General features: G+C 47.0%; 1 protein-coding gene and 1 long non-coding RNA gene across 5 annotated transcripts in view; one reads left to right on the forward strand and one right to left on the reverse strand.

The window, feature by feature from the left end:
- Positions 1-14,791, forward strand: part of DNAH12 (dynein axonemal heavy chain 12) — a 235,540-nt gene that overhangs the window by 147,466 nt on the left and 73,283 nt on the right. Inside the window, exon 45 of the mRNA XM_014577420.3 lies at positions 10,391-10,585. Coding sequence (XP_014432906.2) covers positions 10,391-10,585 — 195 coding nt within the window. The remainder of the gene's footprint in view (positions 1-10,390; positions 10,586-14,791) is intronic.
- LOC102456486 (uncharacterized) overlaps positions 4,472-14,791 on the reverse strand; it is a 41,749-nt gene continuing 31,429 nt past the window's right edge. For 3 of the 4 annotated variants that reach the window (XR_012906489.1, XR_012906488.1, XR_012906487.1), the window contains 3 exons: positions 13,738-13,774; positions 8,346-8,441; positions 4,472-5,671 (listed from right to left, as the gene is read on the reverse strand). This is a non-coding gene — a long non-coding RNA (uncharacterized LOC102456486). Of the gene's footprint in view, positions 5,672-7,784; positions 7,918-8,345; positions 8,442-13,737; positions 13,775-14,791 lie in introns of all 4 variants that reach the window. The other variant, XR_012906490.1, reaches the window with a different exon arrangement.

Here is a 14,791-nt window from a genome sequence, read left to right on the forward strand (position 1 = left end):
TGTTTTCTGGGGGGAAAAAAAGTTCTTCTTCAAGTGATGTTCCCATGGGTGCTCCACTGTAGGTGCTGGGCTTGCCCCGGCACTGCAGGACAGAGATGTTCAAAGCTGTACTCAACTGGACCGCACATGCATGGCAGGGCATCTCATGACGCTCGCACTCTCCCGCGCTGCACGATCCAGTCCCAACCAGTTCCTCTTCAACCGCCTCAGGCTGCAGACGAAGCAGACCTTCTCTCCTCGTTATCCACTCTTTGTGAGACAAATCAGTTAATTCCACAACTTACCTTTAGTTAATACCTGTTCCCGTTACTGTTCTTCTTCTTCTTTGCTTAAAAAAAAAGGGGGAATTTTCTTCATATATCTTGTTTGAACTCTCTACGGCTAAGTTTCTGTTCTCCCCCCCATTACCGTTTTTGTATATAGTTAAAAAAAATAACAGAAGTTTTTCACTCTCTGCGGAGATGCCTGGATCCCCTGGATTCAAAAAATGCTCCCAATGCCGTCCTCCGACGGCCATGAGCCATGTATCGATTGCCTGGGAGAGATTCATGTGCCACAGAAATGCGTGCACTGCTCTAAGCTAACAGCCAGGGCTCGCCGCAACCGGGGAATGTGGCAGAGGATGATTTTATTTGACAAAGCCCTTCAGCCCCGGAGATCACCCTTGCCACCGAGCACAAGTCAACAGCCGCAAAAGAGGAGTGCGTCCTCCCCAACTCGGGCACCCCCAAAGAAATCCAAGCCATCTCCAGCCATATTGCTGCCCTTATCATCTCAGGGCAAGCCTAGTTCAGGAGGGAAGTCAGCTGCCTCCTCTATCACTACTCGGCCTTCCATTAAGGTTTCCAAAAGGGCAGAATTGCCTGGAACATTGGGTCACTTAGCTGCTGCTTCCACAACAGTTTCGGCACCACCGCCATCGGCACCATCCGCGGCGATGGAACCGCATACACAGTTGGCACCGACCAGAGCCCCTCCGGCACTGGAACTGGACTCTGCACCTACTTGAGCACGGGAGCAAACAAGCTGGACACTGGCACCGAAACTCACGGAACCTGCCCCAGCGCGAGACCACACAGCACCGCCTACAGTGCGGAACAGTGAGCCGCTAACTCCTCCACAGCACCGACCATCACCGTCGGCATATGGCCATGATGCGGAGCAGAGACGAAATGCACCATTTCGCCCTCATTACTATGCGGCCCCTCTCTCGGTGCTGGGACACACAGGACCAGCTTCGGCATGCCCGGTACCCTCAACACTGCAAACATCTGCACTAGCTAAGGCGCGAGCGAAGACCCATCATCTCTGTAATCCATCACCACCATCTTTGCTTTTAACATTCTCGCTGGCTCCATTGCCCTCTCCACCATCACCATCAAGCACTGGGAGATACGCAGCACCTGATAGACTACCATCACCGTTCCTTATGCCTCCAAGGGCTGCCACAAGAGACTCTCATTGTTTCTCTGCTTCTCCATCACCTCTTCCCAGACGATCTTCCTAGTCTCCACAGGGTGCTCTTCCAGGAAGGACTGCTTGGCGGAGATGGAGTTCACCTTTCCAGGAGCGGGAAGGCCTTGTTTGGACACAGACTGGCTAACCTTGTGAGGAGGGCTTTAAACTAGGATCGACGGGGGCAGGTGAGCAAAGCCCACAGGTAAGTGCTGAATGTGCGGGACTGGGAGATGGGTTGGAAATGGGGGGGACTACGGCCTATAATGGCAAGGAGAAAGGAGGGTCAGGGCACAACAGGGAGGCAAGATCAAATCAGTATCTTAGATGCCTATATACAAATGCGAGAAGTATGGGTAATAAGCAGGAAGAACTGGAATTGCTAACCAATAAATACAACTATGATATCATTGGTATTACAGAAACCTGGTGGGATGGGACGCATGATTGGAATGTTGGTATGGAAGGGTACGGCTTGCTCAGGAAGGACAGACAGGGAAAAAAGGGAGGAGGGGTTGCCTTGTATATTAAAAATGTACACACTTGGACTGAAGTGGAGATGAACGTAGGAGATAGCTGTGTAGAGAGTCTCTGGGTTAAGCTAAAAGGGGTAAAAAACTAGGGTGATATCATGCTAGGAGTCTACTACAGGCCACCTACCCAGGTGGAAGAGGTGGATGAGGCCTTTTTTAAACAATTAACAAAACTATCCAAAGCCCAAGATTTGGTGGTGATGGGGGACTTCAACTATCCAGACATATGTTGGGAAACTAACACAGCGGGGCACAGGCGATCCAATAAGTTTCTGGACTGCATTGGAGACAACTTTCTGTTTCAGAAGATTGAAAAAGCTACCAGAGGAGAAGCTGTTCTGGATTTGGTTTTAACAAATAGGGAGGAACTGGTTGAGAACTTGAAAGTGGAAGACAGTATAGGAGACAGTGATCACGAAATAATAGAGTTCATGATCTTAAGGAAAGGTAGAAGGGAGACCAGCACAATTGAGGTAATGGATTTCAGGAAGGCAGATTTTGATAAGCTCAGAGAACTTGTAGGTAAGGTCCCATGGGAAGCAAGACTGAAGGGAAAAACAACTGAGGAGAGTTGGAAGTATTTCAAAGGGACGTTGTTAAGGGCCCAAAAGCAAACAATTCCGCTGTGTAGGAAAGATAGAAAATATGGCAAAAGACCAGCTTGGCTTAACAAGGAGATCTTGCATGATCTCAAAATAAAAAAGGAGTCATATAAAAAATGGAAACTAGGACAAATAACAAAGGATGAATATAGGCAAGCAACACGGGAATGCAGGGGCAAGATTAGAAAGGCAAAGGCACAAAATGAGACCAAACTAGCTACAGGCATAAAGGGAAACAAGAAGACCTTTTATAAATACATTAAAAGCAAGAGGAAGACCAAGGACAGGGTAGGCCCACTGCTCAGTGAGGAGGGAGAAGCAGTAACAGGAAACTTGGAAATGGCGGAGATGCTCAATGACTTCTTTGTTTCGGTCTTCACCGAGAAGTCTGGAGGTGTGCCTAACGTAGTGAATACAAGCAGAGAGAGGGTAAGTTTAGAAGATAGGATACACAAAGAACAAGTTAAAAATCACTTAGGAAAGTTAGATGTCACCAAGTCACCAGGTCCTGATGAAATGCATCCCAGGATACTCAAGGAGCTGATAGAGCAGGTATCTGAGCCTTTAGCTATGATTTTTGAAAAATCATGGCAGACAGGGGAGATTCCAGAAGACTGGAAAAGGGCAAATATTGTGCCCATCTATAAAAAGGGGATAAGAACAACCCAGGAAACTACAGACCGGTCAGTTTAACGTCTGTCCCAGGGAAGATAATGGAGCAGGTAATTAAGGAAATCATATGCAAACACTTGGAAGGTAATAAAGTGATAGGGAATAGCCAGCATGGGTTTGTGAAGAACAAGTCATGCCAAACTAATCTGATAGCTTTCTTTGATAGGATAACGAGCCTTGTGGATAAGGGAGAAGTGGTGGATGTCATATACCTAGACTTTAGTAAGGCATTTGATACGGTCTCGCATGATATTCTTATTGATAAACTAGGCAAATATAACTTAGATAGGGCCACGATAAGGTGGGTGCATAATTGGCTGGATAACCGTAGTCAGAGAGTTGTTGTTAACGGTGCTAAATCCTGCTGGAAAGGGATAACAAGTGGAGTTCCTCAAGGGTCTGTTTTGGGACCCGTACTGTTCAATATCTTCATCAATGATGTAGATATTGGGATAGAGAGTACGCTTATTAAGTTTGCAGATGACACCAAACTGGGTGGGGTTGCAACTTCTTTGGAGGATAGGAACATAATTAAAAATGACCTTAGCAAGTTAGAGAAATGGTCAGAGGTAAACAGGATGAGGTTTAATAAAGAGAAATGCAAAGTGCTCCACTTAGGAAGGAACAATCAGTTCCATACATACAAGATGGGAAGCGACAGTCTAGGAAGGAGCATGGCGGAAAGTGATCTAGGGGTCATAGTGGACCACAAGTTGAATATGAGTCAACAGTGTGATGCTGTTGCAAAAAAAGCAAATATGATTCTAGGTTGTATCAACAGGTGTGTTGTAAGCAAAACTCGTGAAGTCATTCTGCCGCTCTACTCTGCACTAGTTAGGCCTCAGCTGGAGTACTGTGTCCAGTTCTGGGCGCCACATTTCAAGAAAGATGTGGAGAAATTGGAAAGGGTACAGAGAAGAGCGACAAGAATGATTAAAGGTTTAGAGAACATGACCTATGAAGCCAGGCTTCATGAACTGGGCTTGTTTAGTTTGGAAAAAAGAAGATTAAGGGGGGACATGATAGCGGTTTTCAAATATCTAAAAGGGTGTCACAAGGAGGAAGGCGAAAATTTGTTCCTCTTGGTTTCTGAGGACAGGACAAGGAGTAATGGACTTAAAGTGCAGCAGGGGAGGTTTAGATTGGACATTAGGAAAAAATTCCTAACTGTCAGGGTGGTCAAATATTGGAATAAATTGCCAAGGGAGGTGGTGGAATCTCTCTCTCTGGAGATATTTAAGAACAGGTTGGATAGACATCTGTCAGGGATGGTGTAGACGGAGCTTAGTCCTGCCTTGAGGGCGGGGGGCTGGACTCGATGACCTCTTGAGGTCCCTTCCAGTCCTATGATTTTATGATTCCATCACTTCACTCTCAGAGATCTTACTCCACGTATGTTTATACCAGCTACCACCCATATAGGCGTTTTCCATCTCAGTCCTCATACCATCATAGAGACCGCTATGACTATTATCGCCATCGTAGGGACTACTCACCTCATTACTACAACTCACATTATTCGCACACATCCTCACCGAGATCCACGATGGGATATTCATCCTCCAGGCATTCTCCACTCTTGGCTCCTGCATTCTCTGAACAGGATCCACCTCCCGCCTATTCTCCCCCATCTGAACAGGGTGAGATACAACCGAATACAGAGGATGCACAGCCACCAGAGGTATCCCCAATGGATCATTCCTTCTCACCAGATGAGGCAGTTACACCAGATGAGGCAGGTGATGTTTCTCCACCATATGATGTGAGGCAGTTTCAAGACCTTTTTTTAAAGAGTTGCGGCCTCACAGCAAATACAGTTACAAGAGATTAAAGAAAAACAGCATCGCCTGCTAAAGAATTTACAAACAACCCAGAGTGCCAAACTAGCTATACCTCTGGATGAGGCGATATTAGAGGTGGCCAACGAGTTGTGGCAGACACCTGCTTCGGCCCTCCCAACCAACAAGTGCTCCAATAAAAAGTACTTTGTCACCCCTAAGGGCTCAGAGTTCTTGTTTTCTCACCCACAGCCCAACTTCCTTGTAGTTCTGGCAGCCCATCAGAGGGCAAAGGCGCCTTAATTTAAAACCAATCCATCAGACAAAGAGGTGAAAAGATGGGATTTATTCAGTAGGAAGCTATACACTTCCTTGACTTTACTACTAAGAATAGTGAATTACCTTGCTCACTTATCCAACCATAATTTTGACAATTATCCTAAATTGACTCCATTAATGGAAGCGTTTCCAGAGTCCAAAAGGCCACTTCTCAAATCCATTGTCCAGGAAGGTTACGCATCCACACGAGCAAGCCTACAAATAGCTATGGATGTCGCCAACAGTGCAGCTCGAACCACCCCCACTGTTGTGGTGATAAGAAGGGCCTCTTTCCTGAAGTCAGCTGTTGTTCCTAGAGAATTACAAACAAAAGTAGAGGACTTACTCTTTGATAAAGACAAGTTATTTGGTGAGCAGACAGATTCTGTGTTACATTCCAGTAAACACTCCAGAACTACACTTAGATCACTAGGAATGTACACCCCACCATTCAGGAGAAGACGCTATACTCCATTTCAAAGATGTTATGATTACTTTCACACCAGACAGCAGTGGCAGCATCAGCCATGACAATTCGATCAACCACGCCACCCCCAATGTCAGAGACCTCTGAGATGTAGGAATCTAGCCAACTGTGCGCAAACTCAATCGAGCAACAAGCAGCACATTTGACGTGTTGGTCGAGAGCAGGCAGACAACCCATCAAACCTCCATATGTTTCACCACCGTCTGAGGCCTTTCTACCATCAATGGTGCAACATTACCACCGACAGATGGGTTCTCGAAATAATTCAGTCAGGGTATGCCATCCCATTCTTATTTATACCTCCCACAAACCCACCATCCCCGTCCCTTTTCAGGGACCCATCTCACGAGGACTTATTATGCACTGAAATTACTCACCTGCTTCATATTTGTGCCATAGAAAAGGTTCCTCCTCCAATTCCAAGGGAGAGGATTCTACTCCCGCTACTTTCTAGTTTAACAGAAAACTGGTGGATGGAGACCTATATTGGACCTCTGACAGCTAAACAAATACCTCTGCAAACAGCGCTTCCAGATGGTGACCTTGGCCTCCATTCTTCCCACATTGGAGTGGGGCGCTTGGTTTGCTGCTCTCAACCTCAAAGACGCTTATTTTTACATAACAATTCATCCCACCCACAGGAAATTTCTACGATTCACAGTTGGTACAGGTCACTTTCAGTACCGAGTCTTGCCCTTCGGCCTTGCTTCCGCGCCCAGGGTCTTCACAAAGACATTAACAGTGGTTGCTGCTCATCTTTGACTCAAAGGGGTGATAATATACCCTTACCTAGAAAATTGCCTCCTGAAAGCAGGCTCATCGATGGAAGCATCAGAAATGCTGCGAGTTACAATCGAAACCTTCCTTCTCTTAGGCTTCCTTATCAACAACGACAAATCCATTCTTCGACCAACCCAAAATATAGAATTCATAGGGGCTCGTCTGGACTCCATTTCAGCAAGAGCTTACCTGCCTACCGACAGATTTCAGGCAATACAAGCACTGCTGGACAAGCTCCTCTACAAATGATCCGTCCAGGTTATAACAGTGCTCAAGGTGATGGGCCATATGGCCTCAACGACATATGTTGTACCCCATGCCAGATTACACTTTCAACCACTATAGCACTGGCTCCTAAAGGTCTACAATCTGACAAGACATAACGTGCACAGAACAGTGACTATTCCTGAAACAGTCAAAGCTTCCCTCCACTGGTGGACCAGGGACAACAGCTTGCTCTCCAGTACCCCATTTTCGACAGCCCCCACCTTGACACCACATAAATAGTTGCGTCTCTTATCAGCTGGGGGGCCCATATGGGCAATCTTTCCATTCAAGGTCGCTGGTCTCCGTAGGAGTCTCTGCTACACATAAATCTCCTAGAGCTCAGAGCGGTCGCCAACGCCTGCAGGCATTTTCATGGACACCTCCGCAATTCTATGGTTTCTATCCTCACAGACAATATAGCGACCATGTACAGGCAGTCCCCGGGTTACGTACAAGATAGGGACTGTAGGTTTGTTCTTAAGTTGAATTTGTATGTAAGTCGGAACTGGTACATATTGTAGGGGAAACTCTAGCCAAACATTTCTCCAGAGCTCAGTTTTATTCTCCCACACCTCACTTCCCTCAGTCCTTTATTCTCAAGCTGAGGTGTCTGCTGAGAAAAGCCGCTCCGCGTCTCCCTCGTCTGCTGGGGGGGGGGGGGGCGCTAGCTTCGCGTCTCCCTGGTCTGCTGGGGGGAAGCAGCTAATGTGGGGTTGCCTCACCCCGTTTGTAAGTAGGGATCCGATGTAAGTCGGATCCATGTAACCCGGGGACTGCCCGTACTACATAAATCGTCAAGGCGGTGCGTGATCCCAATTGCTCTGCGCAGAGTCAACCCGATTATGGAATTGGTTCATTGCCAATGGCATAGCCCTTGTGACAACCTACTTACCTGGCATCACCAACACAATAGCAGATTCCTTCAGCAGGAATTTTGCAACAGACCACGAATGGGAAATTCACCAGGGAGTCCTTCATTCCATATTTTGGCGATGGGGCACCCCTCAAGTGGACTTATTCACCACCTAATCCAACAAAAAGTGTCACCCTTATTGCTCCAGAGCCGGTCTCGGCCTCAGTTCTCTGAGGAACGCCTTCCTACACAACTGGGGGGCGGGGGTCCCCTCATGTACGCTTTTCTGCCTATGCCTCATCTCCAAAGTCCTCCAAAAGATCAAAATGGACAAAGCTACCATGATATTAATAGCTCCCGCGTGGGCACGCCAACATTGGTATCCATTTCTCCTCCGACTAGTGCGATACCCTCCGTACCATCTCTCGTTAATCCCAAACCTCCTCACTCAGGAGCGAGGCTCTCTCCTGTACCCGCAGTTACGCTCCCTGCACCTTGCAGCATGGTACCTAGTTGGCTAATGATTTTGAGATCCTTTGCTCTGACCAAGTAAAGAACGTTCTCATTCACAACAGAAAGCACAACACATGATCTACTTACCTTGCAAAGTGGACACAATTTACTTCTTGTTGTTCTTAGTGACGTATGGATCCTCAGGCAGTCCCCATCCATGTTATCCTAGACTATTTAATGCACCTGAAACAGAGTGGACTAACCTTGGCATCTCTTAGAGTTCATCTCGCAGCACTCTCAGCCTTTCGGCACCTGATTGATGGTGCATTGGTGTTTGCCCATCCTCTCACTAAGAGATTTCTTAAGGGCCTAATGAACATAGATCCACTCACATGAGCTCCCCCTCCCTTGTGGAGTCTAGACTTGGTCCTTTGGGCTCTTACAGAACCACCCTTTGAGCCCCTAGCTACGATTCCTCTCCAGACTCTTACAGTGAAGTTGGTCTTCTTCATAGTCATCACTTCCACACGATGAGCGAGTGAGATTTCAGCTCTGATGGCAGTACCTCCATATACCATCTTCAACAGAGACAGTGTGATCCTCAGACATCACCTGGCATTCATCCCTAAGGTGTCCTCAGAATTCCACCTTAATGAACTAGTGGTGCTAACTGCTTTTTTCCCAAAACCTCATGCATCGCCACGTGAGACAGTCTTGCACACACTTGACGTCCGTAGGGCCTTAACCTTTTACATAGAATGCACTAAGACTCTTAGGAAGACAGATTAATAATCTCCCTTGCTGAACGCTCTGACTGGGAGCCCTTGTCTTCACAGCGTATTTCCAGCATTATTGTTTCATGCATCACCCAATGCTATGCTGCACGAAACGTGCCACTCCCACAACGCCCTAGAGCTCACTCTACAAGGGCAGCAGCTACCTCCACCGCTTTCCTAAAGGGTGTCTCTCTTTCTGATATTTGTAGGGCAGCCACTTGGGCTTTTCATGACACGTTTGCCAAACATTACGCCATTCAACGAAATGGCTCCCGGATACCTTCGTGGCATCTGCTGTCCTTTCTTCCATTAATAAATAAGTAGCCTCTGATCCCCACCTTCCTTTCCATGGCTGAGTACTGCTACTCAGTCACCTACAGTGGAGCACCCACAGGGATATCACTCGAAGAAGAAAGTGAAGTTACTCACCTTGGTGCAGTAACTGTCGTTCTTCGAGATGTGTCCCCCCGTGGGTGCTCCACTACGCAGCTGCCACCCTGCTTTGGAGTCTGTTTCTCTTTATTGCAGGTCAGAGGAACTGGTTGGGACAGGATCACGCAGCGCGGGAGAATGCAAGTGCCGCGAGATGCCCTGCTGCACATGCGCGGTCTGGTTGGGTACAGCTTTGAACGTCTCCATCCTGCAGTGGAGCACCCACGGGGACACACATCTCGAAGAACAACAGTTACTGCACCAAGGTGAATAACTTTGCTTTTTTGTAAATGAATAAATGTGTTATGTTTGTTTATCTGGAAACTTGAATCCTTCTCTAGCTGTAGGTAATTATTACACATCTTTTAAATGAAAATTTTTGAGTATTGCTTTCAAAAATGCTTTCAGTAAGTTCTTTATTTCTATTAAATGAAGTTTAGGAAATGTAGATTAGATAAGAAAGAACATGTATTTTACTATAATAAATGTCCTTATAATGAGGGTAATAATTTGTACAATCTGTTTATATCTTGTTCATGTTTTTTGTAAGTGGTGAAATATTGATTTTAATAGACTTGTAGTTACTAATAAAAGGCTAACGTACTTTATTGCCTGAGAAGGTTCCATTTCAAATTTTAATTTTCAGAATGTGATTTATAACTTGCACATAAAGAGAGAGACACTTTTTAATCAGATTAATCTTTATCCTGACCTAGAATACTATATTAGTCAAACAAGCAGAAAATTATTTCTAGAATAGTGATGGCAGAATTGCAGGTAAAGACTAGGGTGCCAGCCACAAATATTATTTGGTTATTCTATTTTTCTAATTTTATTTTATTTATTAGCAGGTTTTTTCTTGTTTTACCAATACTACATTTTAGATTTGATATTGTCTCAAAACGATTTAAATCATTTTAAAAGAAAGTTTTTAATGACAAGTTATTGATCATAAGCTTCCCCATCCCATTTATTATTCTTTAGGGTGTTCGTGCAATAGCTCAGGCTGGCAGTAAACATGAGGAACTCAGTCCCTTGGCCTTATTTGCCTACTTTGTGAACCACTGCAAAGAAAATCTCCATGTTGTGGTAGCATTCAGCCCGATCGGAGATGCTTTCCGCAATCGTCTGAGGCAATTCCCATCTCTCATCAACTGTTGTACTATTGATTGGTTCCAGGTGTGTAAAAATAGGTTGCTGCCTCAGCAACTAGGGGTTTGGTTTTCTAATAATATCTCTATTTTCATATGCTATTATGTTTCCCTTTCATCTTCTGGAAAGCAGGGCTCAATCTCTCTCAAAACCATTTAAAATATGTCATCCTAGTTTTGAGACACTATTTGATATTTCATCCTGTTAGAAGAAAAGCTGAAAAATCCCCCCTCTCTCCTATATATATATATATATATATATATATATATATATATATATATATAAATTTCCTTGCCGGACGACAGAATGACATCATAACGTCATCTACATCCATATGCTGCTGCTCGCCTCTGCCTCTGTCTTCAGCCACTTGCTGTGGTTAGCCTCAGCGCTGTCCCCTCTAGGCATGGTCTGCTCCAGCTCTGGCTCCTGCTTCATGCCCTGGGAGGCTGTACCACCAGGGAGAAGCTGCTGGGGCTGGGTCCCCACTGCCATCCAAACCCACTCCCCCAGCTGCCCCGTGTCCCCTGGGGGAGCCACTGCTGCAGCTGGACACAGGTGAAAGGGTCCCTGCCTGGCGCAATCACCCGGTGGTGCTGTGGGCCTGGCCCTGGCGGAGCAAGAGTGCGGGAGCAGGCTGTGGGGGAGTGGGTCATGCCAGGTTTGCCCATTTTCAAAAGATGCTTCATGTGTAGGCTTTCCATCCCCATCTCTGACAGCCATGCACAATGCATTAGATGCATGGGGGAGGATATTATACCACAGAAATGCCACCACTGTAAGAAACTGTCTATGAGATCTCTGAAGGCATGGGACCTCCAACTAAAACTCCTCCTTATGGAGAGGTCTCTAAGACCAGCTTTGGAGTCCCATACACCACCACCTCAGAGATCTCCAATTGCAGCCTCAGATCAGGGTTCCTGCCTCCCTCCTCAGGTCCTTCCAAATAAAAAAAAAACCTGCTAAGTGAAAGAGGCATATCTTGTTAGGCAGTGAACTCCCTTTAAAAAGAGTGTCTCCATGACCTAATCTGAACCTTACCTATAGTTCCTTGTGTTGTTTGTGGCATTGCCTGCCCCAAAGAGCAGGTAGATCCCTGTGTTATCCATCCAGGGCTCCACAGCGGGCCTGTTCCCTTGCTGACACAACAGAGGATGCTGGTGCTGCTGGAATTCACTCTGTGCCAGTTGTCTGTCTTCCTGCCCGTGTGCTCTGTCCCTTGCTGCTGCCTGCTGTGGGCCTGAGATCAAGTGACCACAAGTCTGGCTCTCTCAGGAACCCCACCAACATACAGTCTGCCTTGATACCAATGACTCCATCCTCGTCGGACTGACTGACACCAGGCACATACAGACAAGTCCCAAAGGGCTGCAGCTTCTAAACAATTATGCCCTGCAGTAGCCTTAATGGCTAAAAATGCTGTTGACAGTGATGCACACCACCACAGTGTTGGTACGTACAGAACTTGCAATACAGATTCTCACCGGGCCAGTAGCAATGATATGAGTCAGGTCTCATACCAACCCCAGTACTGACCACTGTGCCCTCTCATGTCTCATGAGGGCTTAGCAATATCCTCGTTACCTGGCACTCCTCTCTTCAGTACCAACAGCACATCCATGCTTCAGAGACCTAGCACGCGAATGTCTGCTTGTCTCAATACTTTGGACATTTGCAGAGCACTTGTGTTTTACCAAGAATGAATGAAACAGTTTAGACAATCTCCCAAACTTTTCCTTTCCATAGCAGAACACTTTAAGGTCAAGCTATCTCCAGTCAGAGACTTTCTAAGTGGATTGCAGCATGTATCAAACTCTGCTACTCATTAAATAATATTCCCCTTCCAAATTATATATACACTGTCTCTACCAGTGCAATACTCACCTCCACTGCATTTCTACAAAATGTTTCAATTACAGAAATATGCACATGGGCTTCAGTACACACGTTTATGAAAAATTATGCATTAGATAAATATGCCACTCAGGACACGCAGTTTAGCCTAGCCATACTCTGTATGGCCTATAGTCACCAGCCAAAACCCTGCCTTCCAGATACTCAGGGTACTGCTCCATAGTCGCCTACAGTGGAGCACCCACAGGGACACTCCTTGAAGAAGAAGAGGCAGATAGGCACCTTGTGCAGTAACTGATGTACTTCAAGATGGTTGTCCTTGTGTGTGCTCCACAACCCTTCCTCCTCCCCTCTACTTCGGAGTCTTAACATTTCTCTTCAGTAGAGAAGGAACAAAGGGACGGTTGATGATGTGTGCCAGTTGCATGCTTGCTACAAAGCAAGATGGCACCACACAAGCATGTCGGCGCCCAGGGTACTGCTGCTGAAAATATCCAATTATAAGTGCAGGGCACCAAAACATTTAGGGTATGTCTACACTGCCACCATAGTTCGAACTAGGGTGGCTAATGTAGGCATTCGAACTTGCAAATGAAGCCCGGGATTTAAATATCCCGGGCTTTATTTGCATGTTCCCGGACGCTGCCATTTTTAAATGCCCCGTAGTTGCAGGAGGAGTAACGGTAGTTCGAATTAGGAGCTTTAATTCGAACTACCTAGTTCGCGCCACGTGTAGTTGCGGGCAGTTAGTTCAAACTACGGGGCATTTAAAAATGGCAGCATCCGGGAACATGCAAATAAAGCCCGGGATATTTAAATCCTGGGCTTCATTTGCAAGTTCGAATGCCTACATTAGCCACCCTAGTTCGAACTAGGGTGTCAGTGTAGACATACCCTTACAGTGAGGCACTCAAAGGCACAACCATCTAGAACATCAGTTCTTCTTCGATTAGTGTCCCCGTGGGTGCTCCACTGTAGGTGAAGGGTTGCCCTGAGCCGCAGATCGGAGCTTTGTATAGCAGTTTCCCCTGTTGAGCCACGCATGCCCAGGAGGCATCTCGAGCCCTTCCCGCCTCCTGAGGAGCGTGACTCAACCCCCTCCCTTTCAGTTCCTCTTTAACCGCCCTCGTCAGCAGACGGAGAAGTCAGGAGCTCCCTGTCAGATTATCTGACTACTTTCCTCTTAGTTATTTAGGCATAGTTAGCTTCCCCTGTTTTATCCTACTTACTCTTTCCTTGTTTCTTTATATAAAAAAAAAAAAAAAACCTAGAAATAGGAAAAATAGAATTAATTAAATCCCCCCTCTCAGGGGGCTTGAACTTACCTCAGACCGGGACTCGGGTGAACCGGTTTTCTCCCGCCTGTCAAACAAGAAACACATAAAGACTTTAAAAAAAAAAGAAGAAGAAGTAGCAAAACCACATAAACTATAACAATTTAGAAGATAGGGGGAGAGAGCCTGCAATGTCTGGCTCCTCAGGGTTTAAAAAGTGCGGTCAATGCCGGGACCCAATGCCGGCTTCAGATGGCCACTCGGACTGCATACGGTGTTTGGGGGAGACTCACTCTCCCCACAACTGTACCCACTGCAATTCCCTGACGGCGAGAGCCAGAAAAGACCGTGAGCTCCGCCTCAGGATGATTTTATTTGAAAAAGCTCTACAGCCTGTGGGAGAACAATCTGCACCACGGCAAGAGCCTCCGCCGCCTTCCAGAAATGCCCCGAGACCCAGAGCCTCTCCATCCCGCTCTCTTCCAGCCTCTTCCTCTCCCAAACATAGAGGAGAGGCACACCAGGCTTGGAAGTCCCCTGCCACTAAGGCTTCGGGACAATCCTCCCACTCTGCACCGGTATCGGGGCGCTCAACAGCTGAGCGGCCCCGGGAGTGCTCTAAGCAGCCAGCACGGCATGAAAAGCCGGCGCCGCTTCAAACCGCGGTGCCGCTTGCAAGTGCGGCACCTCTTCCAGCCCCGGCGCTGCTTCAAGCCTCTGCAGCGCCGAAAGCCACACCACGGCTTAAAGCTGCGGTGCCTCTTAAAGTCACGGCACCGCAGCAAAACGATGGGCAGCCTCCGAAGCCTCTGGCAACAGCTGATGCTCCGCTGGTCCTCCCACAGCCAGACAAGCAGCCAGATGAGGTTCCTAGGGACCAGCCCCAACAAGAGACTGATCCATACAGTAGGCATCATTATCTGTGCCTGCCCTCTACTTCTTACTCTCCTGAGGGGTCTCCATCAAGGCAATCCCCTCCCAGGTCGATGTCACCGTTGTCTCTTCACAACGCTCCCCTTCCTGATGATGACCACCACACAGTCTATTCCTCGCGACATCCATCACCTGGGAGGGCTCGCTTTCACCATTATAGGGCTCCGCCACA

Source organism: Pelodiscus sinensis, chromosome 11 (genome assembly GCF_049634645.1).
Source record: "Pelodiscus sinensis isolate JC-2024 chromosome 11, ASM4963464v1, whole genome shotgun sequence".
Lineage (NCBI taxonomy): Eukaryota > Metazoa > Chordata > Testudines > Trionychidae > Pelodiscus > Pelodiscus sinensis.